The 27670-nt window shown below is 43.1% G+C and overlaps 1 protein-coding gene across 1 annotated transcript in view; it reads left to right on the top strand.

Moving 5' to 3' along the window:
* SYN2 (synapsin II) overlaps positions 1 to 27670 on the top strand; it is a 255075-nt gene that overhangs the window by 155677 nt on the left and 71728 nt on the right. Inside the window, exons 2-5 of the mRNA XM_072598463.1 lie at positions 3539 to 3596; positions 5331 to 5422; positions 10884 to 11040; positions 23872 to 23961. Of these exons, the coding sequence (XP_072454564.1) occupies positions 3539 to 3596; positions 5331 to 5422; positions 10884 to 11040; positions 23872 to 23961 (397 nt within the window). The remainder of the gene's footprint in view (positions 1 to 3538; positions 3597 to 5330; positions 5423 to 10883; positions 11041 to 23871; positions 23962 to 27670) is intronic.

Raw genomic sequence — 27670 nt, 5'->3', positions numbered from 1 at the left:
CCTTCCAGCTCTGAGATTCTGTAAGCCACTGAATACACTGAAGAATGACCCAACAACATCTATACCTAAGGAATACTAGTCTTGGGCTAGGTAGGATATGGACAGTTTGGAGTGGAAGGGGTTAGGGATGGTGGGAAGACAGACCAAGCTATGTAGCATGAACAAAGTCATGGAGATGGGAATGAGTGTGACATTTCCGGAGGACAGTGAGGAGTCTAAGATGCCTGTAGCTGATTGTGTGTGGGAGGAATGAAAGATAAGTATGGAAGCATAGATTGGACTGGGATTAGTTTGTGGAAGGCCATGAGTGCCTGGGTAAAGAATTTGGATTTTGTCCCATAACCCATAGAAGTTTTTGAGCAGGCAAACGATGTGCCAAAAAAGAATGTTTTAGGAAGATGGTTCTGGCAAGGGTGCACAGAAGTAGTTGGAGCCAGGGAGAGCCTGGAGACAGGAAGACTGGGTAGGAAGTTGTTATGACAATATAGGTCTGGGTGGCAGAAAAAAGGAGAAACATAATAATGATGTTAACAGTAATTTGTGTTTGTAGAACATTTTGTTAGTTGTAAAGCACTTTCCATATATCATCTCATTTGAGTCGTATGGGCATTATCACTTTTATTTCACAGATAAGGAAACTGAGTCTCAGAGAGATTGAGAGTTGCCCATAGTCATCTAGTGTCAGAGATGAGATTCGAACTCAGGTCTTTCTAGACTCCAAGTCTAATATGTTCTCCACCATGATTATGAAGGTAGAATAGGACTTAGAAGTAGCCTAGACATGGGGATGAGGAAGTAGTAAGCCTGGGAGCTTCTGGGTGCTCAGTGATCAGAGAGGCCCAGGGAGGGATGCCTACACGGTAAGATTCTGGGCCGCTGGGTGTATACAAACAAAATAGCCTAAGGTTTTCTCTTCAATGTTTGCTATTCCAGCTGATTTCATATTCCTCCTGAGAAGAGTGTAAGTGAAAAAGTAACTGGAATTCAAAACTACATCAAGGATGCCCCTCCCCATTCCATATATAAGAACGACAGCTGCCATTTATATGACCCTTTGTGGTTATGAAACATGTTCTATGCATGACTTCCTTTGATTGTCATAATGAATAAGAAAATGAGGCATCTCAGATGAGCTATGTGCTTTGTCCAAGGTCTAACAAGGAGTCTGGACTTGAACCCCAGATAATGAATCCCAGGATCCCAAAGGTGGAAGAAAATTCATTGGTCACCTAGTCTAGCCCATGCCCAAGAATACCTTCTATACTAGATGCCCTTAATCCAAAGGGTTCTGTGCTTAGATTTCAAGGGGTCTGTGAGTGTGAATGGGGGAAAATATTATTTTCATTAACCTCTAACTGAAATGTAGCATTTCCTTCAATTATAAATGCTTTAAAAAAAACCTACATGAGTTTGAGGAGTTCATAGACTTTAACAGACTACCAAAGGGACCCATAGTCACAGAAAAAGTGAAAAAACCCCTGATTTACTTAACAACATCGTAATAAGTAGTTCTAGAGGTTTTATGTGAATTCTTTTAGTAATGGGAGCCTATGGTCTCTGGAGACAAGGACACATTCCAGGTTGAGTCAACGTCAGTTGGTTAGAAATTCTTCCTGACTTCAAGCCCCAATTTGCCTCTTTGTAACTTTCAATGGTGCCTTCAGTCTCCTGACTCCATGTCTGGTTCAAATTTTTGCTATACAAAACTGCCATGTGGACCCTGGGAGAAATTGCAAAGAAATTGACCTTTCTTTGGTTGTTCTTCATCCTGTCTAGAAATGACCAGACATGTGGTCTATACCTCCTTTATCCAGGCAAGTCTAAAACCATTTTAAGAAAATCCCTTTTAAGGGATAATTTGAAGGAATTCTGGTCTGTCCCTTTCAAGAACGTAGACTAGTTCAGATAAGACCTGGGATCGATTCTTCCTTGATATTCCTTGATAGCTGTGGCTCTGGGCAAGTCATTTGATCTTAGCTCTAGTGCAAAGTTGCTAAATGAACCTTAAGCTCCCTTCCAATTCCAAGATTTCATTAACAAAGTGTTAATTCAATAGTGGTTCTTTTTTTAAAGAATAGATTAAAAATAATTTGTAATTCAAATATCAATAATTCCCATGGAAATGAGCCGCTAAAGCCCTTTAAAACATTATGAACTTTACAGAAGGGAGCTTATAATTGTTTTCAAGATGAAATTGTAATCCCCCTCTCTTTAGTATGATGGCAAATTTTAGTTTGGGTTCCATTCTCTTTTAGCAAATATTTGGAATTAGTTTTAGAGAAACCTGGGAAAGCTTGTATGATCTGATGCAAAGTTAAATGAGCAGAGAACCAGGAGAAAAATTTACATAATAAAAATGACATTGTAAAGACAAACAATGCGATGGCCATCATGATTCTAGATGGCCAATGATGAAGCATGATATCTGCCTCCTGACAAAGAGATAATGGATTCAGGGTACAGACTGAGACATATTTTATAGACATGGCCCATATAGGAATCTGTTTTGCTTCACTATCAAGAGAAATCAATCGAGCAACAATTAAATGGTTTTCTTCATGTAGTCATCATATATGTGGTTCTCCTGGTTGTGCTCAGCACTCTAGAGCAGTTCATAAAAGCCTTCCCAGTGTTCTCTGACTCTGTTCTTTTCATCCCCTTTTTATGGTGCAGTAAATGGATGGGCAGCCACTTGTTTTTAGCTTCTTGCTACAACATAAGTGTCACCCTATTTTTATACATGTAGCTCCTTTCTCTCTGTCTTTCATCTTTTTGTGGAGCATATTGTTAAGAGTGCAGTGAGTCAAAAGGTATCCATGGTTTAGTGACTTTTGGGGCATAGTTACAAGTTAACAATTTATGGCAACTCCAATAACACGTCTTTGTGTCCATCCTCCCAAGCTCCAAATTTCTTTCATCAAATCATACAGTCTTAGCACTGGAATGCATGAGACTTGAGGAATCATTTCCAGTCTCTTCATTTATTATTATAAGCAATAATAATAAGCTATATGTGTATGAACCTTTACTATTTAAGAAGCTCTTATGTTTATCTGTAGAGTTGTCTTGAGCGTTGTGGAAAGAATGTTGGTCTTAATCTCACCTTTGATGTGGAATAGTTGTAAGACCTTGGGCAAGTCACTCAACCCACTCTAAATCTAGGCTTCCTTTTCTGTAAAATGAGGCTAACAAGACTTCACTGCAGACTTTACTAGGTTGTTATGAGAAAAGTACTTTGCAAAAATTAAGTGCTAAAGACTTGTTATTATATCGCATTTGAGCCCATGCTCCCCAGTACTGACTGAACAAGTGTTTTATTACCATTTTACAGATGATGAAACATAAATGCCTTGGGGTGGTGGGCCCAAGATCACACAACAGATTGGTGATCAAGGGAGAAGTGGGACTTGGAGTGCCTCACTCCATATCCTGCGTGTTGGCTGCTTCTCCTGGCAGTAACTAGTTACTGATCTCATTTGAGCTCCAGCTACAAACTCACTCATTCACATTTGTTTGTTTTTGTCTTTTCTTTTCTCAGGGCCAAGTGTTTTCGGGGCAAAAAGGTCTGTGGAGATTACGACATCAAAGTGGAACAGGTAACTAAGTCAGATCTGGTTGGGGAGTGGAGGAGGTAAGACTGCCAACTGGCCAGGATTTTGTCCCAAAAGCAAATTGTTTCTTCCTGATGGGTCATGTTATGGTCTGTGTGTGTGTGTGTGCATGTATGTGTTTGCATATGTGTGCACATGCATTATTTTGATAACCTTAGTTGGGGCTATATTATCACTTTTCCTTCTTGGAGTATCAATCTTTTGGTACTGACATGGAAGTGAATGTAGGGCATTCTGGGCAGCAGATACAGAGTGGTGAGCAGGATGCCCTTCTGGTACTAGATCCACTCTTCCTTCCATTGTAGGATTATTTTTTCATTCACTGGAAAACTTGCTAATAGACACTGACTCCTCCAGCCTCAATAATATCTCTCAGTGTATAGTCTTTCTGAGGCTGGCCTAAAGGGGCCTGGGCCCTGGCATCTCAGATACTCTCCTGCTACTGGCCTAGGAGAAGCCTGAGGGGGAACGAGAATTCACTCCTAGGTTGGTGGCCCTCCATTAAAAGTTTGAAGCTTGCTAGTCTAGCATGTGAGGGTATTTATTTCTATATGTATACTACCACTAAATGTCTGGCCATAGTGTGTTCAAAAGGATATGGTTCCCATATGTGTAGTTAACTGAGAGATTCCCTCAGTTTTACCACCAGCGTCATTAATAGCACTGGTGGCACCACAGTAAGAGGAACAACAGGCCATAGGGGCAGAGTGAGAGGCAGTATGGGCGTAGGGGAAGGATGTCCTTTGGACTTGGAGTAAGACGATCCGGGTTTGAAAACTGATTCCAATACGTAATAGCTGTGTGAGCACAGGAGAATAATTTTACCTCTCCAAATCTCAATTTCTTCATCTGTAAAATGGGAGAGGGAAAAAATAATCCATGCTTTACTTACCTCATGAGGTTATTGTAAAGAAAGTACTCTAGAAATAGGACTCATTTCCCAGGGGGTAGGGGCAAGGGGATTCTGGGGGCTGGGAGCTGGGGCAGGGGAGGAGAGTGTTTGCATTTTTTTCTTTTGGTTCTCTATGCTTCATGTAACAAAAAAGAAACCTGAGGGAATTTGGCATCTTAAAAGGTATATTAAATTTTTATTGTCATCTGTGGTCTGAGGTACCCCACAATCTCTGGTCTCACACAGACTTAGTCCATTATTGGGAAGTGAACCCAAAGGAGTTATTCTTTCTTTTTGACTCAGGCATATACCCCAGATTTTGCTCTTGGGAAATTTCTAAAATAAAGCTTGGTAATGGCTCATGTCTGTTTCTCCCAGTGGAGGTAGTTGGGTCCACATGCTAGCGTAGATACTAACCATGAATATTGGAAATGGGAGAGCCTTTATTTCAACAACCATGAGAAATGCATAAGGCCCCAAAATACTCACAGGAGCCTATGAACATAAAACATTCAAAGAATCTATTAATTTCCCCCATGGAAGGACTTTCAGAGACATTTGATCCAATCCTCCCTGTTTATTTCATTCCTGTATTATTATCTGAGTGACTCATTGCAATAGTAGGGTCATTTTGTATGTGTGTGTGTTTATCCACATGTATATCCATATACATGTATATATACATATGCATTCATGTATATGTGTATATGTAATAGTATAGTATGATATATGATATAATATGATACATATCATGGTATAGTGAGGTTCCCACTGGGAGCTTATCTTGAACAGGACTATGGTCTTACTCTCCTCTCTTATTTTTGCAGGCAGAATTTTCAGAGCTCAACCTGGTGGCCCATGCTGATGGAACCTATGCTGTGGACATGCAGGTCTTCCGAAATGGCACGAAGGTTGTCAGGTCAGTGTCCGTCTCAAGGTCAGACATAACTGATGCTGAGTACTCTCATCCTGACCTGTGTGTGATACAACAGAGGAAGTATTTCTCACTGACCTCAGAGGCCCTGGGCGCATGAGTTAGGTGGTCCCCTTGATTATATGTAGAGCTTTCTTGCTAGGTGATGGCAAGGGGTATAGAAGGAGAAGAAGATACCATCCTTATTGTTAGGTGTGATGGGAGAGGGGAAATCATTCAATCTGTCCTGTAGAAGATCTCATATACATAGAAAATAGACTATTCCCATTTTCAGAGGGATCCTGGTTTAATGGGAAAGGTATGATCACCCTTGTGGACATCCTGGAATGATGCGGGGGAAATAGTCCTTATTCTTAGAGAATGAGTCAAAAGGCATTTATTCAGGTCTGACTATGTGCCGGGCATTGTGCAAAGCTCTGAGATACAAAGAAAGGGGAGAGTCCTCCATCTGATGAGAGAGGTAGGTAGAATCACAATATTTTCCCGCAAGTCTCCAGATTCATAAAATCCTTCAATCAGTGAATCAGGCAGCTACCATTTATTAAATGCCTGCTGCGTGCCAGGCACTGGGCTAAGCTCTGGGGATACAAAGAAGAGCAAAAGACAGTCCCTGCCCTCAAGGGCTCACAATCTGATGGCAAGACAATATGCAAACAATTCCACAGAAAGAAACTCCATACAGGATAAATTGGGGATGGTCCCAGGTCTCACAGATGTACAAATCCTATGTTCTATCCATTGTATCACCAAGTTGTGCTTCCTGTTAGACCCATGCCTTCTCCTTGCAACTTACTTTGTATTTACTCATAAGGATGTGCATGTGTGCCGTGTATATGTATACACACACATATGTATACCCTTATAAGTATATATGTGTGTATATGTATGGATATATGTACATTGATACATATATGAGTATATATATCAGAGAGAAATATATATGTGTGTGTGTATATATTTATTTCCCTCTAATAGAATAAAAATTCCTTGAATGCACAGATTATCTGGGTTCTATCTTCATACCAAGAATAGTACCTGGCACATAGTAGGAGTTTAATAAATGCTAGTTGAGTTGATTGGAATTGAATAGTAGGACCTAAGTTGGGCCTTGAAGAATGGACGTGCAAACTGGGGTAGGCAGAGAAGGAATGCACTTCAGGATGTGTGAGGACCACAAGAAATGCCCTGAGCAAAGACTGAAGCAGGGAAGGAAGGTTTGTGGAGGAGAGTGAGCACATCCAGCCTGGGTGGAGGACAAGGTGTACATTAGGATTGAGGTTGACTCCAGGCAAAGGAAATGGGTTCTTTATTGCAGCAGAGAAAATTTAGGATGAGAAAGTTTCTAGATATTTGGTTGATTTCTATTTTGCAAATTCAGCCAAGATCCCCAAATACCTTTAGTTCTCAGGTGTCAGTCACTCCAGGTGTTTGTGTGGATGCTGGACCACCTGTCAGGGATGCTGTAGGGAATATTCCTGAACTTAGTGGAAGGTGGCCCTCGGTCAACTCTGAGGTTCCTTCAAGATCTGAGAATCTGTGACTCTATTTACCAGGAGCACTTTAACTTGACTTAGGACCATAGCCATTGAGGGTAACTGTAAAAAAAGGAAAAAGAACAGTGGATTAGGGGAAGAATCCTGGAGATGGCATTAGAAATTTTGGGTTTGAGCCCCAGATCTTCTGTTTACTAGCCTAACCTTTCTGGTCTCAGTTTCTTCATCTGTAAAATGAGGGAGTTGGATTAGATGGTCTTTAATGTCCCTTCTTGATACAAAGCTATGATTCGAGGGTACTTTCACACCAATGGATATTCATAGGTGAGAGACAGATGGGACCTTTGGGATCACCTACTCTGACTCCCTAATTTTTACAAATGAGGAAACTGAAGCCCCAGAGCGTTGTTTGTCTAAGATTACCCAGGTAGTCAGAAGCAGCGGTGGGCTTGGAATCCAGGTCCTCCAACTCAAAATCCAACATAGTTTACACTGTACCACTCAAGTAAGAAACGTTTCTTTTTTTTTTTAAGACCCAGCTTCTTTTGAAACCCAGAGCCATGGGGTAAGAGGTCCAGGTCCTGAGGGGCAGCAGCTGGAAACAAGGATGCTTTCCTGGACCAATTTGAACCAGACATTAGCTGCCAGGCAGAGAATGTTCTGTCCTCTCTGCTTCCTGCTGCTGTTGCTCAACCTCAGCTACGTCGAAAATATGTGTTCTTCTCCCCACCTTAGGATTGGGGGCAAGTCATCTGGAAAGAGAACTTGGGGGAACTGGTGCCTTTCATCAAGGTGCCCAGACCTTTGGCTCAGGAAGTTGGGCTGGGCCTGGCCAAAGTGTTCCCTGGCTATTTCCAGGAGATGCCAAAGTCCTTAAAGACTGAGCTGGGGGACTAGGGCTGGCCCATGGACAGAAGGGGGAAGGTGTCCAAGTTTATCTTCATTTTCCTTTACTAAACCTTTTTCTCCCCACCCCAACCCTCCACAATCAGGTATTTTTCAGCATCTCAGAAACAAAATCATTTCTACTACATGGTTTGGAAGTGTCCTTCTAGGGGCTCAGAATCCCCCCTACTTTTAACGGCTATCGTTTTCATGCAGACTTTCTGAACTACTCTGGTCCAAGGTGATTTCTAATGTCATTTGCCTCTAAAAACCTCGGAAACTTAGATTTTCTTTATTGAGTTCTTTTGGCTTCATTTCGCAATATATATCATCCTCCCACCCCCTCTCAGAGAGCCAACTTTTATAACGAACAGTATTTTTAAAAGAGAAAGAGAGAGAAGAAGGGGGAGACAGAGGAAGGAGCCGGGGAGGGGGGAAGAGGGAAGTAGGGGGGGAGAGAGAGAGAGAGAGAGAGAGAGAGAGAGAGAGAGAGAGAGAGAGAGAGAGAGAGAGAGAGATCAAAAAACACACCCATCAAGTCTGTCAGCGTATGCAATGTCCACCCATAGCACCCCTCCCCCCTAATCTCTGCAGAAAATGGAGAACTTTGCATCTCTGTATTTGTCCTTCCAGGCCAAGTGTGACTATTGTGAGCAATTACACAGCGTTGTGTTTCAGTGGCATTGTGGTCACTCTTACCATTTACATCATTGCATATGTTGCATGCCTGTTTACTTCTCTTGGCATTAGTTGATGTTTTCTAATGTTTCTCTAATTCTTCAGATTCATCGTTTCTTATGACACATTTCCATCACTTGTACTTGTGACATTTATTTCTTAAAGCATTGATTGAAGCACTGAACACATTACCTTGTACTCGTGTGTGTGTGTGTGTGTGTGTGTGTGTGTGTGTGTGTGTGTGTGTGTGTGTGTGTGTGTGTGTGTGTGTGTGTGTGTGTCTGTTGCCTCCCTGACGGAGCTCGGTAAGCTTAGCCTGACCTATGATTCCATGATGGTGGTAGCTGCATTAACCCTGCCTTGCTCACAGGATGACCAGCTGTGTGTTGGAAAGTTATGACTTCCTCATCTCTGAAAGAGGGATCATAACCCTTCCCCCATTCCTCAGGGTTGCTGGGAGGATCAAAGTGGATAATGTGCATAAAGTTTGCAAACTTTGAAGTACTGTGTAAATGTCATTTGTCATCATCGTCATCATCATTATAATTTGGGAGTTGGGGAACTAGACCTATGATTTCGGTGGTGTGGTCTTGATGAAGAAGAGGTGGTGCGGTGGATAGAGCTCCTGGACTGGTGTTGGGAAGACCTGAGTTCAAATCCAGCCTCAGACACTTAGTAGCTGTGTGATCCTGGGCAGGTGACTTAGCCTGCCTCTTTTACACTCAGTTTCCTTGACTATAAAATAGGCATAATAATAACACCTAGCTCCCAGGGTTGTTGTGAGGATAAAACAAGACAGTATTTGTAAAGTGCTTAGCACAGTACCTGGCATATAGTAGGCATTTAATGGATGTTTGTTCCCTTCTTTCCTTCCTACAAATGACAATCTGGACCTACTGCATTGAAAATATTCATCAGGCAGCTGGTATACGGGACTGGAATTCAGGAAAGAAATTAAGATTGGATAGGAATTTTGGAGTCGTCTGTGTAGAGTTGATCATTGGATCCTTGGAAGTTGATCAGGTCACCAAGAGAGAATGTAGAGAGTAGAGCCCAAGATAGAGTGTTGTGGGACACTCATACATAGGTGAGAGAGCTGGCTCTCTCAGCAAATGAGTCTAAAAAAGAAGCTTCAGAGAGATAGACTGAAGTGTAGAGAGAGCAGTGGAATGAAGACCTGGGCGGGGGGCGGGGGGGAGACCATATCCAGAAGGAAGGAGTGGTCCAGGGCGGCAAGAAATCTGATAGAATGAAGCCCAAGAAAACAGCTGTTGGATTTAGCAGTTAACAGATTTCTGGTACACAGTAAAGATTTGCTGAATTTCTTAGCCATAGGAGGAAGTTAGGCAATGAATCCTTATTAAGAAACACAACAGTGGAATGAGATCCATGGGAAGTAATGGTTTCCTCCTCATTGGGGGTCTTCAGAAAGAAGATGGATGACCAGCTGGCCACTTGTAGGGGATGATGTTGAGGTGAATTTATTTTGGAGCATGGGATGGACTGAGCGCCATCCCAACACAGCCATTTTGTGATTCTGTGATGCAGAGTAGTGTTTAGTATATAGGATTTCAAGCTGGGAGGAATATCTGAAATCATCTGACCCAGGATTCTTAAACTTTGATGGGTCATGTATCTCCCTTTGGCAGTAGTCTGGTGAAGACCATCATTCCTTCTCAGAGTAATGTTTTTAAGTCCATAAAATAAAATATATGGGAGTCAAAGGAAACCAATTATGTTGAAATAGTTATTTTAATTAAAAAAAAATTCAGAGGACAGGGTTGAGAAACCTTGATCTAGTTGAACCCCTTCATTTTACAGAGGGGGAAACCAAGGTCCAGAAAAAGGAAAAGATTTACTCAAAGTCAAAAAGCCTACAGTTGGTAATCCCTGGGTTTAAGCCCAGGTCTTTAGGCTCCAAATCCTGTGCTTTTCCTTCTACACCAGTGTTGTTAAATTCAGATAGAAAGGGGAGTCCACAAAACCAAACATAAGGATCCCTGTGGCCACATAGTGACTTCAAAAACCACATATTAATATTATCTATGTTCTAATGTATTTCTGCTTATTTGTAGAAATATTTTCCAACTACATTTTCATCTGCTTGCTTCACTAGAGGGTCATTTTGGCATTACTGTACACTGGTCTCAGACTAGGGATATGTCAAAGGTCTTGCCTAGGGTCACATAGCTAGTAAGTGTTGGATGTTGGATTTGAACTCATAAAGAGGAGTCTTCCTGATTCCATGCCCACTGCTCTATGCATTATGGAACTCCTAGATGCCTGGGAATGTGCTAAGGATCTGCATACAGTTCAACTCACAATAGGATGTATTCCAATAGGAGGAATCCAGTTGGATAAACAGTCTCTCCCTGTATTCTTCCCTTCAGATCCTTCCGGCCAGACTTTGTGCTTATCCGGCAGCATGCCTTTGGCATGGCTGAGAACGAGGACTACCGAAACCTGATCATTGGCATGCACTACGCTAGCATCCCCAGTGTCAACTCCCTGGATTCTATCTACAACTTCTGTGACAAGCCCTGGGTGGTGAGTGAGCAGAGGGCTGAGTGGGACCTGGGGACCCTCCTTTGCATCAGTCCTTGTGGTCATGTCTCTCCTGGACCCTGGGGGAAGGGGATTCCAGGGTAAGAGAATGCCAAGGGACTTGTGTCCTCCAATCTGCACCTATCCCATGGCCAGCAGAGGGCCCAAGAGGACCCTAGAACTTGGGGCTGGGCTATGAGGAGGTGGGAGCAAAGTGGAATGATCACAAGACACCTGAAGAGAACCGTGTATGTGGTGTATATGTGTGTGTGTGCGCACACGTGCATGTGCACACACACGGGCATGGGCACACGCACGGGCACATTTAACCACGTGTGCATGTCCATGTATGTGTGTGCCATTCAGGCAACTCTGGCTCAGCAAATGTTCTGGAAGATTCTATCTAAACAAAGCATCCATTCTTTAAGGATGACCCGAAGGGCACATAACAGCTGTTATCAGTCACAAGAGGCCAGAGGGGTAGCAAAAATGCGTGCCACATGTCACAACTCATGATGTGTGCTGAAACATGGCCCAGCTGTTGGATGGGAGTTTCATGAGATTATTAAGAGCTCAGAGGGGGCAGCTGAAAGCAGGGTGTCTCCATGCTGGCTGATTCTACAACCATCTCTGCTAGCGTGTACGTATGGAGAATGTCAGTAACATTCCTCTGTGTATATCTACACATCAGCACGCACACACACACACACACACACACACACACACACACAAAACACAGAGTTTGTGGAGACCTTAGAAAGTACCTAGTCTATCATACAGTGGAAAGGATGCTAAAATTGGAATCAAAAGACGTGGATTCAAACCCCATCTCCTCCAGACTGGTGGCATAGTACTAGCCTGCTATCAGAAGACCTGAATCCAGATCCATCCTCAGGTGCTTACTAGCTATATGATTTTAGCAAGCCATCTGTTTGCCTCTGTTTCCTCAACTGTAAAATGAGGATAATAACAGCACCTACTTCACAGGGTTGCTGTGAGGATCAAGTCAGATATTTATAAAGTACTTAGTACCACTCCTGGCACATAGTAGGTGCTATATAAATGCTTCTTCACTCCCTCTTCCCACTTACCACCTGTGTGACCTTGGGAAAGTCATTTAATTTCTGGGTCTTCCTCATCTGTAAAATGAAGGGGCTGGGCTAGCTGATCTTTTCAGCTCTGTACCTATAATTTTTGGATCCAACCCCTTCATTTCACACATGAAGAAAGAGAGGACTGTGAAAGTCAACTTACTTGCCCAAGGTCACATCAACTAGCAGGTTGCAGAGTTTGAGGGCTTCCAGCCCAAATATTCTGACTCCCCATTCATGAGCTCACAATGGTGCTTGGAAAGTATATCTGTACATGGAAATCTTTCCAAGGGTTGCAGAGGGTGTGAGTAGGGGGAGGAGAGGAAGGGAATGTGTTGAGGAAATTTAGGGAAAGTGAGGAGAATATTGGACATCGCAGATGACCTGCCTGGTTTTTTCACTGATAGGTCAGGCCTAGCCAGCAGAGGAGGAGGGCTAATCTCTGACTATGGGGCAGGGTCAGAGATATGCCAGGATCCAATCCCAAAAGAATAAAAGCAAGGGTCGCCCCCATGGCTTACAGGATCAAATCTGAACTCCTCCTGTGGGTAACTTTCCAAGACTAGACATTGAAAAAAAAAGGAGTGACCAGCTTGGGGAGTTTTCTCATTCTGAAGTTCCCTTTGCCAATAGAATCAAAGATTTGGTCCCTGTCTTTATGGACCAAGCATTGTGCTAATGAACTGAGAGGACAAAAACACAAAAGAAATTCTTCTTGACTTCAAGGAGCTTACATTCAGTAGGGTGAGACAGCATGGATACAGGGATGGATGTGCCGAAATTAAGGATGTACTGGAGCCAGCCTGAACCAGACTGTGAGAGCTGATGGTTAAATTTTCATTGTAAGCATTTACACCTCAAACATCAGCAAATACTGCAAACGGGGCTTGATTTGTTGTTGTTTTTAATGGTCTAGTCTTTAGAGAGTGATGGAGAAGATAATTAAAATTAAATCTAAAAGTGAGTCAATAGTATTTTTTTCCAGTGAGTTGATTGTAAAACATTTACCAGCACTACCCCTGCAGATTGAGACAAAGTAATTGGAGGAAAGGAACTATAAGTTAGATGGATCAAGAAAGGTCTCATGTAAGAGGTGGTGCTTTAGCTGAGCTTTAAAGCGAACTCGGGGCTCTAAGAGACAGTGGGAAGGAGTAAGGGCATTCGTGGCATGGGGGATTGCCAGTGCTGAAACTGGAGATGGAATATAGTGGATGTGGAATGGTTTGGCTGGACCTAAGAGTATCTGAAGGAGAGAAATATGTATAATAAGACTAGGAAAGTAGGTTGGAGTCAGGCTTTAAATGCCAAAGAGAAGAATTCCTAGAGGTAATAGGGAGCCAGTGAGGTTTATGGAGCAGGAGAATAATATGGTTAGATCTCTGCTCTAGGATGATCACTTTGGCATTAGTGTGGAAGAGATACTTGAGGCAGGGAGACCAAGAAGGAGGCTCATAGGGATAATTGCAAGAGATGTAGGAAAGGAAGAATTACTAAGACTGGGAAGTTGGGTGGATATGTGGGTTGAGGTAGAGGAAAGAGTTAAGGATGAATCAGAGGCTGTGAACCTGATGGAAGGATGATGCTGTTCTTGACTGAAATAGAGAATTTCAAAAGAGGCCTGGGTGTGTAAGAAAAGATAATGAGTTCTATTTTGGACACACTGAGTTCTTTGTAACCCCCTATAATGTCTAGGACAGGGATGGGCACCTAGCAGACACTTTGTAAATATTTGCTGAATTGAATTTTAAAAACTTGGGTGACTAAAAGACGTGGCCCAAGGCCATGGCCTCCACCAGACAAACACCAGCCAGCATCCAGGATGTTGTTTCCCAGCTCTTCCAGGGAAGTGGGAGATGGAGCTGCTTTTTCATGCCTGTGGCTTTAGAAGAAAACCTTTAGCTCTCTTCCCTGGTCAGGCTTGGTTTCTCCTTCCTGTCCTTGGTGGGTTCTGTTCAAACCCCAACTTCTTGGTATAAGAAGCAGTGGTGTGTTTTAGAGACCCAAGGAGGTAAGGGGCGGGGAGTGGGTACAGCCCTCGTGGGCCTGGGGATGACCTTGTGTTAGACCTAGTGCCTAAGCCCCTGGCTCACCCAGCTGAATTACAAGCAGCATCAATCTTTACCTGTGGGTAGAGGATTCAGCTTCTGGAGGATCTATTTGGGGACACTGGGGTCCAATAGTTGCTGCAACTTTGATTCTAAATCTACAGAAGAAGTTGGAAGGGATGATTGACACTATGGATGACAGGGTCATGGATCCAAAAATCCTGCTAGGCTAGAACATTGGGTTAAATCCAATGAGATGAAACTTAGTAAGGATAAATCATGGGATCACAGATTCGGAACTGGAAAGGATCTTAGAGGCCATCTCATTCAATTTCTTCATTTTACATTTTTTTGAAAGTTGACATCCAGAGAGAGAAGGTCACATAGAGAGTAAGTAGTATGGTCAGGATTTGAAACCGGGACCCCTGGCTCCAAATTTAGGACTCTCTCCACTGTCCTACTTGCATCTAAACTTTGAGGAGTTGGAGAACATCCAGAGGAAGGGAAACAGGTGATGTGCCCTGAAGTAACATCATGGAAATGAAAGACCTGGGGATGCTCAGTCTTGAAGTGGGGGGCAGGGAGACACATACTCTTTCTCCTCCACTATTTGAGTCTCTTTCATGTCTTATCTCCCCCCTTAGAGGATGATCCAGGAAAGCTGGAATTGTCCTACTTTTCTCTTCACATCCTCAGCCCTTGGCACAGTGCTTTGTACCTAGGAAGTGATTAATATACGTCTTTTCATTCCTTCATGGAAGAAGGATTAGGCCTGTTCAGTTCCATCTCAGGAGGCTCAACTTGGAGCGATGGGTGGAAGTCATAAGCAGCAAATTTGAGCTCAATGCCAGGGTATTATCCGGAGAAAAATAATGACAAACTAGCATTCACATACTATTTTAAGGTTTGCAAAGTGCTTTACAAATGTTGTCTCATTTGTTCCTCGCTGCAAGAGGGTGAGGTAAGTGTCAATATCCCATTGTGCAGATGGGGCCCTTAAGACTGAGAGAATTTGGGGGACTTGCCCAGGGTCACAGAGGTAGTAAGTGTCTGAGGCAGGATTTAAACTCAGTTATTCTTGACTCCACATCTGGGACTCTATCCTTTGTACCAAGTAGAGAAACACATGGACCAGGTACATAGTGAGAGTGAGTGAGGGACAGCTGAGGGCTTTCTGTTGTATTCAGGGAACACGAAAGGAATTTGAAGAATGTGCCCCAAATTTACCTCCTTTGGTAAATCCATGGGCAGAGACAGACAAGAGTCAGCTATGGAGTAGCTGCAATCTTTTCCTTGGTCCCGCATACTTAAGAGATTTACAACTTCATCTTTGTGGGTATATCCTCCGCCAAGACAGATTTCGACCCTTCAGTGACTCATTGGAAGGTCTTTGTGATATCCTAATTAAGATTTCCCCACCTTCTTGCCAGCTTTCCTCTGCTAGCCTGACTGTTAAAACATAAGCCTGCAGTCTGACTTGAAAGCTTTCCTTAGGCAGAGGTGTCTCCCACAGTTTGCCTCCAGTCAATGAATCAATTTACAAGCATTTATGGATAATTTACTGGTCACTGTGCTTAAGGCACAGGCAACAAATAGACGAAAATAAAACCATCTCCGCCCGCAAGAAGCTTAAATTCTGTTGGGGGAAAACATGAACCCACTTAATGGTAGACAAAAGCTATACAGGAGATACAAAGTTATTTCAGCGAAAGGTGCTAGCATCTAGGTGGATCAGCAAAGGCAAGAAAAGCAAAGGCATAAGAAACAGCATTTAAGCTGAGCCTTGGAGGAAACTAGGGATTCTAAGTGGTAGTGATAAAGGAGAGCATCCCAGGTATCAGAGGCAGCCTGGTGCAAAGAAACGGAGACTGGAAAAGATATGCGGAATGGCAAGAAGGCTAGTTTGGTTGGAGTTAGGTGATCACAGACTTTAACGGCCAAGCAAAGGAGATTCTGTTTGACCCTAGAGGTAATAGGGAGCCAAGGGAGGTTATTGTCGCTGCAGTTGAGTGATTGTCTCAAATAATTCCACATGACAATGAGGAATCATAGTGTGAGGGGTGGGGCTTGAAGTCAAAGTTTTCATCTGTCATTGCTTTAGAGAGCTGTGGTTCAGTTGCTTTGGGTCTCACAGCTGACACTGCAGATTGCAGCACCTCTATGACTTAGTAAATAGGCTTCCAGAGTGGTTGTGAATGAATGAATGAATGAATGAATGAATGAATGAATGAATGAATGAATGACATTTGTTAAATACTTACGATGTGCTACCTACCATGATAAGTGCTGAGATTTCAAATTTAAAAGCAAGAGAATTGATGCCCTGAAGGAATGTATATTCAAGTAGTGGTGGAGGTAATTCTTCTAAGGAACGGGTCAAATGTTCTGTAACTCACACTTGACTAGGATGGTTATAGACTCATAGGAACATAGACTTAGCAGGCCAGGTTCTCTAGGTTGCCATAGCCAGAGTTGTGTGTACCCCCTCCTCCCCACCATGTGGGCCAATAAATGACAACTCAAGTGGTTTGATATAAGTACCAGCCTAGCCAACTTTGGAGCCAGCTCCATTATCAGATTCAAAGCATTTGGGGAGGAGGACGCTGGGATCCCAGGGCGTGGAAGGCAGCTGTCTTTTAGTGAAAGAGGGTGGGGGCAGGGGTCTCAATGGAAAATCTGCTAAGCTGCACTGACCATCGGGGCTCAGGGTCTTTCCCATCCCCTTCAGTTGGAGATATGGGAAGCTGGGCTTTGAGCTGGCCCATTTCCCATGAATTCTGTTCCCACAGGCTAAGCCCCTTGGCTCCTCCACTCAGGCGCTGAAGGAAACACCTGTCCCTAATCACATATTTCAGCAGTTTCTTCCCATTCTTTCCTTGACTGCAAAATCATATTACAATTATTATTGGTGAGTCTTGCCAAATCCTCCATGCCACCCGCCAGTCCTGAGGGTCTGAACTGCTTGGCTCTCAGATCCTGGGGGAAACCACGGCTGCTACTTTCCAGCCAGCTGCAAACAAGCCTTTCCTCACACCCAAACCCTCAACTTGAACCCCTCAGCCCTTCTGTGTCCCAGAGAGTGTGTGGGGAGCACTGAAAGAGCAAGGGATGAAACAAGGAGGCTGTGTGATGGAGTGGAGAGAGTTCCGAAGAAGATTTGGGTCTAAGTTAGCTAAGAGATGGATGGAGGCAGCTAGGGGGTACAGTGGATAAAGTGCTATGTTGGGAGTCAGGGAGACGAGTTCAAATTCAGCCTCAGACACTTGCTAGCTGTGTGACACTGTCTGCCTCAGTTTCCTCCACTGTAAAATGGAGGCTATAAGTAGCAGCTACTTCCTTGTTGTAAGGATCAAGTGAGATATTTGTAAAGCATTTAGCACAGTGCCTGGCACAAAGTAGGTACGTAATAAATGTTTCCTTCCTAAAGCACAGGTTTGACTCTGTTACTCCTACTGACAGTTGTCAATGACTTAATATTGTTTCTGGGATAAAATGCAAACTCCCCCATTTGATGTGTAAAGTCTTACTTTTCTAGGCTTATTGCACTTTGATCTCCTCCATGGTCTCACTAAACTGACCAACTTGCCATTGCCAGTACATGGCATAAGATCTCCCACCACCATGTCTTTGCCCAGGCAGTTTCCTATTCTTGGAATGCCCTGACTCTTCATTACAACCTCTTAGAATTTCAGATTTCCTTCAAAGCTTAATTCAAACACAAGCTATTAGTATTCTCCCCCCACCCCCGCAAATTACCTTCTCATGTAACAGAGTTACATAAGAGCACACGTGCTCCTTGACTTATTCCTATATTTAATCTTATCGGTCCAAGCTCTAGGGCAATCCAAGGGTGTATTTGCATATTTCCTTATGAGTTAACAAACATTTAATTAATCAGCTAATCAATTAAGCTCAGAGCCTTCACCATAGTTCATAAAAATAATATTTTTTTCTTGTATTATTATACTGTAATATTATCTTAATAAAATGAAGAAATCTCCTTTTTTAGTACTTTTATCTCCTAGAAATAAAGAAAATATATTGTATTACCAATGAAATCCATGATAAAACAAAGACAAATATTTGCAGTATTTTAGCTGTGAGAAAGCATTATCATTGACCACCACAAAAATGGCAATTGATCTCTTCCTGCTTCTGGAAATACAATCCCATCATTCATTTCACTCAAGTTAACAAAGTCTCTTCTTATTAACTCTTTCCGCAATATAAAGGTCATACGGGTTCCATAAAGAGATAAGACCTTTCCATCTTTTTTCTGTGTCTCCTCTAATCTCTCTCCGACCAGGACAGAAGTCTCATTTTTTTCTTAAACCTTCCCTTTCATTAGTCTCTCCAAAGACTTATCCTTCATAAATTTTCTGTTTCTTCATAAAAATAACAGTTCAGATAGTTCTAACAAAGATGTTTCTTATCACCTTCTTTAACTCTGTCTGCTCTGTAATTTCTTTCTTAGATCCTCATAGAACAATTTTAAATTCAGACATTCTCCTTGACTCCAAAGGGAGAAGCACCTCATAGAATGATGATTAAAACAGTGTCTTTCAGTTGTTTTTCTTCTTTCAAGACAGTAACTGCCACCCTACCCCCTTTAGGAAAGGATTTTTAAACACAGATTACACTTGTATTCAGGTAACTAGGTGGCACAGTGGATACAGCTGACTTCAGACCCAGAACTCTATCCACTATCCACCTGGAACATAGTAGGAGCTTAATAAATTCTTCTCTCCCCTTCTTCTTGTCTTGCCCCAAGATGGAGAATGCATTAGAAAGGAGAGAGATTGGAAGGATTGATTAGAAAGTTATTACCATAGTCTTTGCAAAAAGTGGTAAGGAATAGGGTGGTGACCATGTGAGTGGAGAGAAGGGGACAGAGTTTGATAGCTGTGTGGGAGGTAAAACTGATAATACTTGCAACTGACTGGATATGAGGAATGAAAGAAAGAGAAGAGGAAAAAAAAAGAAGGATCTCCCTCAGTCCATAATGGTTGATAAGGATTAGACAAATGTAGAGATGGATAAATGGATGGATGGATGGATGTTCAATCCAATCCAACAGATATTGATTAAGCACTTAGTATGCGCAAGGCACTGTGCTAGACGCTGGGAGCACACAAACACGAAAAGCATTCTCTGCCTTCAGGGAGCTTATGTTCTCCTGGGGAGCTTCCATCATAACAGATGGACTCTGCCAGGCATCTTTTCAGGATGATGTTCTTGAACCTCTTGGTCTTGAATACAACATAATCTGAATGAGGGCAGGGATAGTTTCATTTGTGTCTTATACCCCTAACATTTATGCCCATCACACAGTAGATTCTTAATAAATAACTTGTTATTTGATACATTTTGCAGGGAGCCAAGTTCTCAAAATGTCCTGCCTCCTTCCTCCTCTGGTTGAGACCTCCAGAGGGCAAGATCTTAATCCAATATAAACTAATTTCAATCTCATTTGCCTGTTTTTAGGGTTCAAATTAGAATGTGCTTAGAGATCATTTAGATGTACCCCCTTTATTTCACCGATGCCGGAACAGAGGGCCAGAAATACTGGTCAGTGGCCACATGTTACCCAGTTGAGTCCAAAACCCCAGTTTTCCTGACACTAGTCCAGGCTTCTACCATACTACACTGGAGGGGTCATGATATTATTCTCATCCAGTTGCAATAAGATTGCAGAAACTAGTATTTAACTATATGGAATGGGTTTAGTTTTTTGGTTTTGGGGGGGTTTTTTTGGTTTTTTTTTTAGTCCTTTCCCATGACAGAATGGGAGAAAGAACCTTGGATTTGAAATCAGCAGACCAATAGACTTGGGTAGAAATCCCAGCTTTGCTACTTATGATCTGTATGACCTTGTTCAAGTCACTGAATTACCCTGGGCCTCAGCTTCCTCATCTGTAAAATGGGAGTAATAGTGCCTGCTGAGCCCACCTAGCAGGATTATTAACAGCATACAATATATGAAAGACACTTTGGAAACCTCAGATTGCTATACAAATAAATATAAAGAAATGTTACTGCTATTATTACTGTGACAAGTGTTACTCTGTGACTCTCTGGCACTAAAACCCTGTGTGACCTTGGGCATGAAACTTCTCCTCTCTGTACCCCAGTTTTCTCTTTTGTAACTTGAAGGGGCAGGACCAGAGGTCCTCTAAGATCCCTTCTGACTCTGAATCTTTTCATCCTTGATCACTCAGGTCTCTCTAGTGCTAAGGGTGTACAAGCCTGCATATGAAGTTAATCAGAGCAGTCAGAGACATCCCCAAATGCACAAGGTCTATGTACTGGCTTCTTCCCACCCTCCCTTCTCCCTTGGGAGTCTTGGCCCTTCCCCAGGCTGCCCTCTGCCCCTTGCCTTGCTCAGCTGCCCTCTGGCCTCCTTCTCTACCCCACCCCCGGGTTTCCCAAGACTGAGCTCCTTTCACAGCTCCAGGCACAGAAAAGAAGGTGGTTTGGTTTGATTTGGTTTTGAATCTCTCTTGTGTGCATTTAGGGCTGCTGCTCTCTCCTTGCTTCCCTTTTCCCCTCAACATGTCGTTCTAGTTATTATGGCATTTTTTGTGAATCCTGGGCATCTCTTTAAGGGGCTGTGTGCCTCCTGTCAGAGGAAAGGAGACTGGAATGCAGCAACGTAAGCCAATTCGTTCCTCTTCCACCTGTTCCAGGCCTGTGCCAGGTCAGGGTCCCTGGAGCAGGCATCCCAAGAAGCTCTATGCCCTGTAATGTGCCATGCCTGGGATTGGGTGAGAGTTCAGTCTCACATTCATAATCTCATAGTATTGCCTTTGGCACTGAATTGGAACAGCAGGGAAGGCTGGATGGACACCAAGTTCTCTGGTTAGCCATGCTAAGCTCCTGCACTAACACCATTTCACATGTTTTCTTCTTCCTGTTAATGGGAGTGGACAAATTCAAGGAGCGCTGGCTCTTCTTTTCACTGTTGACCTTGGCACGGATTGTCCCAGTTTCTTTCCTCTGTCCATACTGCCTGCTGCAAGGGGCAAAAGGAGGCCGAGGGGTCAGAGATCACTAGCGGCGGGCACAAGGCTGACTTGGGAAGGCAACTTCCCATTTCTCCCGTTATATAACTATAGTCCCTTTCAAACGTTCCCAAAACCCTGGAATAAGAAATAGGGTCGTGGAAGCTGAGCTACTCTAATCTGAAGAACACAAGAAGAATGTATCCCACCCTGTTGTCTCCCTGCCCACCCAGAGCCCATGCCTAAGTTCCTCACTGGCATCTCATCTCTCCCGCAAAGCCAATTTCCTGCTACTTCGCATCATGCACTTTGCCACATTTTTGCGAAATGCTGTTCTGACAGGCTGCCTGAAATTCCCATCATTAGGGTTATTCCCTGGGGCCCTTCTGGACACATGTATTTTGGTTAAGGGGTTCGATTGCCTCAGTGTGAGGAGGTTTGGGTGCAGAGACAGCTATGGGAAGCGAAGGGTATGTTGTACCAGCTGAGTTCTCACACTGGGAGGCCGTGGGCAAGAAAAAGATCAGTGGAGTCCTGGCTGTAGCATAGGACTTTGATGAGGAGGAAGAGGGATGGTAGAAAGAGAGAGAAAAAGGAGTACTGAAGGCAAACTTTTCTTTTTTGAACATTTGTGTCAAATGGTGTTGTTAAACAGTGACATTATGGAGAAGTACCTTGTTCCTTCAGCATGGTACAATAGGAAAAAACCCTGGATTTGAGGTTGGGGGACCTAGTGTGTTGTGTGCCTGGTGGATCGGGGTGTGGAGAGGTTAGAAGCAGGAAATCCAACAAGGAAACTGTTGAAAGTGGATCTTGTGATGGTGCATGTTCGTCCTTTGTTGCCGAAGAAGACCATGCCATCAGAAAAATAATGACATAACTTTCACTTGACTTTGTTTTGAGTGAGGGAGGGCTGTGCAGGCCACCAGCCTCACTTCTTCTCCAGAGCTATCTGAATCCAGTGACCAGATATTCATCAGGATGACTGGAGATGACCCAGGATGAGGCAACTGGGGTTAAGTGACTTGCCCAAGGTCACACAGCTAGTGAGTGTCAAGTGTTGGAGGTGAGATTTGAACTCAGGTCCTCCTGACTCCTGCACTGGTGCTCTATCCACTGTACCACCTAGCTGTCCCCATCTTGTGATGGTGGTAGGAGTGAAAAGGAGAGGACAGAGAGGAGGAACATCATGAAAGACTTGCCAGGACTTGGTGGTTGACCAGAATGGCCTATTCACTCTTCCCTCTCCAAATCTACCCATTCTTCAGAATCCCACATAAATCCTTCATTAACTGCCTTACTCACCTTGCCTTACACTAACGTCTTCCCCCTCTGATCTCAGAGTCTTTCATGTCTGTGGTGCTGGATTTAAAGTCTCTGCCCCTTAGGACTTGGGTGATTTGGAATAAATCACTACATATCTCTGGGCCTCTATCTCCTGAAATGTGAGAGATTGAACCAGACGATATCTTATCTAACATCCCTTCCTACCTCTATAATTCTGTATCGGCGATAGCCTTCATATGCTTACTTATAAGCGTGTGTGTTGTTCCCCCACCCTGAATATAAACTCCCCCCTGCCTTTTTTTTGTCTTTATTTTCCTAGTGCCTGGGACTTAATAAATACTTACTGGATTTGAACTGGACACATAGCATTTACTTACCTTGTATCATAGCCAAATAATTTTCCTAACATACAGGTCTGACCATGACACCACCTATTCAATAAACTCCAGTGACTCTCTGTCACCTCCAGGATCCAGTAGAAAATCATCTGTTTAGCTATCAAAGCCCTTCCCAGCCTGGCTCTTTCGCTCTTTAATCCTGTACACATACTCTATGAGCCAGTGACATTAGCCTTCTTCACGTCCCTTGAACACCACATTCAATCCCTCATCTCTGCCCCTTTGCACTGGCTATCTGCCATGCTTAGAATGCTGTCTCTCCTCATCTCCACCTACTGCTTTCCTTCAAGACTCAGCTCAAAGCCTATCTTCTGCATGGGGGGCTTTCCCCTTCTCCTCCACTGCCATCTATCTGCATTTATCTCTATTCTGTATGTATATATGTACGTAATATATATGTTTTTAAAAGGTGAGCTCCTTGAGGTAGGGGTTATGTTTTTTGCCTTTCCTTGTATCCCAGGTACTTAGTACAATGCCTGGAATAAAGCTTAATAAACATTTGCTGGTTGGCCAACTGACTTCATTAATTTTTTTCATACATTAATCTTCCTACTGAATGGTAAGCTCTTGAAGAACAGGGATCCTGTCTTATTGGCAGCTAGGTAGGTAGTGGATAGAGCACCAGGTCTGAGGTCAGGAAGACTTGGCTCCCTGAGTTCAAATCCGGCTTGAGACACTTAATCCTGTCTGCCTCAGTTTCCTCATTTGTAAAATGCACTAGGGAAGGAAATGACAAACTACTCTAGTATCTTTGGCAAGAAAACCCCAAAAATGGGGTCATGAAGAGTCAGACATGACTAAAAAACAACAAACCCTGTGTTTTATTACACCTTCATATCCCTGGGACCTAGAATGAGTTCCCTCTACATAGCAGACCCGCAATAAATATTTGTTGATTGGCTGACTGATCTTCAGATCAGCTGGGACTAAGCTATTGAGCCTGGAACTAGGACTCAAATTCCAGGTGTGCCCTTCTCCCCAGTGGTTTTACATGTTTTGTCTTCTTTTGCAGTTCGCCCAACTGGTGGCTATCTACAAGAATCTTGGAGGAGAGAAATTTCCTCTCATTGAACAGACATTCTACGCCAACCACAAGGAGATGGTAAGTGGTGGGGAAGGCCCCTGGCTTGAGGGTGGAGATGGAGGGTTGTAAGTGTACTTGAGGCGCAAATGACTCCTTTGGCAATGAACTGAATTCAGGTTGGGGGAAAGAAAGGCATAAAACCGAATTGCTTTAGATTCTTAGCTTTAGTTAACTGTCTTCTGACATCAATAGGCCGAGGTGACATGAGGCAGAAGGGAGAGAACACATTATCAGAGAATGTAAACTCCTTCAGGAAGCTGTCTTTTCTTTGAGGGGGGGAAGTCTCCTGTATCTAGCACAGGCACTTAGTAGGTATTCAATAAATATTTATTAAATGAATGGATGAAGTTGAACAGATAGACTCAGGAATCTTATACCTTATATCTTATACCTGGACTTATACCTGGAAGACTTGGGTTCTCTTGCAGGTGTTGCATTAACAAAATTGCATCATCATTCAATTTTTCAATATGTCAAATGGCAATGATAATATCCACCTCACAAAGTGATCCTAAATATCAAATAAAATGATATCGTAAATATCTACTGCTTTATTTATAATACTATTATTATCTTCATCCAACAGATGAGGAAACTGAGGTTCAGTGAGTTTAAACAACTTGTCAAATATTATACAGCAACTAGGCAATTAGGTGGTGCAGCAGATAGAGTGCTGGGCCTGGAGTCAGGGAGACCTGAATTCAAATCCAGCCTCAGACACTTACTAGCTATATGTCTCTGGGCAAGTCATTTACCAGTGTTTGAAGCAACTCTCTAAGGTATCAAGTTGTAGAGGAGGTATCAACCTGCACTAGTAGAGGGAATTTCCTCATTTAGGAGTTCCTTATACCAGTAAACTCACAGGTTCAGTCCCTACGTCTCTAAGTACAAGACGTTGTGCTACAAAGAATAAAGCAAAACGGTTCTTCATCACTCAATAAATGTAAGATGACATCCTTATTGCACAATGACTATGTATCTGATTCTTCTGGTCACCTCCCACTTCCCCTAGACTGTCCTTCCATGAGGCTACCCTAGGATTCACAAAAGGGAAGGGTGCAGGATGACTTGGTAGAAATGTGACCTTGGAATAAAACCCTGACTGGATCTGGAATCAGAAGATTTGGGTCCAAATCTTCACTTTACCACTTGCTCTTTCATGATCTGGGGCAAATTGCTCCCCCTTCTCTGGGTCTCAGATGAGTTCCTTCATTTGTAGAATAAAGTAGTTGAACTGGATCACCTCTTCTAATGCTGTTATCTAGACTGAATCTAGACTTTTTCTTCATGACAACTGTGTGTTCAAATTCTTTTCTCCTTCCCCTCAACTCTATTCCCTTTCTCTCCATTTTCAGAGTCAGAGAATAGGTGCATGGTGTTTCTGTACTGGCTCTGTGTAGTCAGCAAGTGCCTTTAAGACAATAGTGGGAAGCAGACATATTGCCCAAGTCCCAGAATTCACAGGATAGAATGTTAGATCTTGGAAGGACATTAGAACAGAGAGTTTTAGAGTTGGAAGGGCCTTAGAGATCATCTAGTTCAGAATCCCCTCCTTTTTTTTCTAGTGAGGGAAACTAAGGCCTGGAGAAAAGAATTAAATCACCCAAGATCACAGAGACAATCTGAAGAGTTAACCCAGGTTACTTGATTTGGTACCATACCCTTACCACTGGTTCCTTCTCTTTTCTTCCCCTTTCATTTCAAGGGCTAGAAGGCCTCCTGAAAAGTCTTGTCTCTGGGCATGCCTGCATCCTTGTAAGAGTTTTGATACTCTTTAACAGGGGTCAACAACTTAAAAAAAATAATATGTCAAGATTCTGATCTCTTTCCTTCTTTTGGGCCAGGCAGATTTAAAGGAGACTTTGTGAATAAGGGAAAGGGATTTATGTGATATCAACTCTTGAGTTTTGAATATGGGTTGGGATGTGTGGAGAAAACAGAGGAAACTGATTGTTTTGAGTCCCTAAGTAGTGCACTGAGGAATACTTTGTATTGGGTCACTGAAGATGTATGTTGACTACAATATTAATAAATCCAGCTTATTGCTGCTTCTCTGTTTCCTGGTCGCATGAATATTTCTGAGAATGACCTGCTCAGACTTCAAGTTAGCAAAGGAATTAAAGGTATTACAGTCATCCTATCATTGTATACCCTACTTCTGCCTCTTGGAATTTAGTATGGAATGGTGGATAGACTGCTGAACTTAGGGTCAAGAAGACCTGAGTTCACTTGCTACTTATGTGAGCATGGGCAAATAACTTTTATCACCCTCAGCCTCAGATCTGTCATCCATAAAATTGGAACAATAATACCTGCATTACCAACCTGTGAAAAAGATCAACTCCTTTCTTTGACATCCCAAGAGAAGCAGTGTGATGTGATGGAAAAAGAACTGACTTTGGAGACAAAAGATGGGTTAACATTCTGCCTTTATCTTGTGACTTCAGATACTTCATGTTTCATTTATACCAGTCAGCTCCTCCAGCAGCATCTCTACTCATTGTTCAACAGACAAGACTCCCATTTTAGAGTACCGACAGCCAAGTTCAAGTTTATAGATGGCCTAAAAACTGATTCTTACTTCCTCTGACCCCGCCAAACACAGGGCTGCTGATACCCAGGACTGAGGAACACTTACTATTTTTCTTTTTCTCATGGATTGCCATGGCCAAAAAATTGAACACCAAGTAGCCCAATTTCCAAGGAAGAGCCTCTCTGCGCCTAGCTATGGTACCTGCCCTCACAAAGCATCCATGGTATCAGAAGGAATATCCAAACAAGGGGGAATCGCAGATGCATTTGGGTAGCTTCCTCATAGGGGTGCCAATGCTGAAGAGTTAATGTACGCAAAGAGCTTTGCCAATTTGAGTGTGCTCCATGAAGAGGAATGATGACTCTGAATCTGGCGGGGGGGGGGGGTGATAAGTGGAAGGACTCCCCAGATTTCTCATCTTTCTGATATTTCAGTGCCCAATGCTCAACTTAAAACAAGTCACTATTCTGAAGGACATTGTTCATCTCATTGAACTGTCTCAAGGGGCCAGAGCTACTTCTAGCAAAGTCAGAATCCAGTTAATTCAAAATCTGAGTCTTTAAAAAGACCAGAATGAGGTCCTGACCTATTTCGGATTCCAGTGATCTATGCCCAGGACCCTCGTCTTCCCTACCTGAGGCTTATTAGATACGGAGGGACTAAGCCGCTCCCAGCCAGGAGCTCCAGGGTCAGAGGCCTCTATCTTCCCTTTCTGCTCTTTGCGGTGCTCCAAAAAGAGAACACACCGAGCCTGTGAAATGGAGTAATCTCCCCCAGGAAACACACACACACACACACACACACATACACACATTTCACCTACACCCCTCTCTTCTCAGTGGTAAATGGAACTTCTCAAATGGGAGAGAGAAATAAAAACATACACACTTCAAAAACACAAGACTCCCTGAAACAAAATAAAGCAGAAACATCTGCCTTGTCTGTCTGCCAAGCCCTATGGAGAGTTAGGTGATGGCTGGTTGGGGAATCCTGAAAAGTTTTAGTTCCTATCCCTGATAACTTAAAAAGATAGTGAGCATGGGGCAGCGAGGTGGTGCAGTGGATAGAGCACCAGCCCTGGAGTCAGGAGGATATGAGTTCAAATTTGGCCTCAGACACTTAGTAGCTGTGTGACCCTGACCATCATTGCCTCCAAAGAAAGAGAAAGACGGTGGGTACAAGGTCTTTTCCTTT

Source organism: Notamacropus eugenii, chromosome 3 (assembly GCF_028372415.1).
Source record: "Notamacropus eugenii isolate mMacEug1 chromosome 3, mMacEug1.pri_v2, whole genome shotgun sequence".
Classification (NCBI taxonomy): domain Eukaryota; kingdom Metazoa; phylum Chordata; class Mammalia; order Diprotodontia; family Macropodidae; genus Notamacropus; species Notamacropus eugenii.
This window is presented reverse-complemented; position numbering and strand designations above follow the sequence as displayed.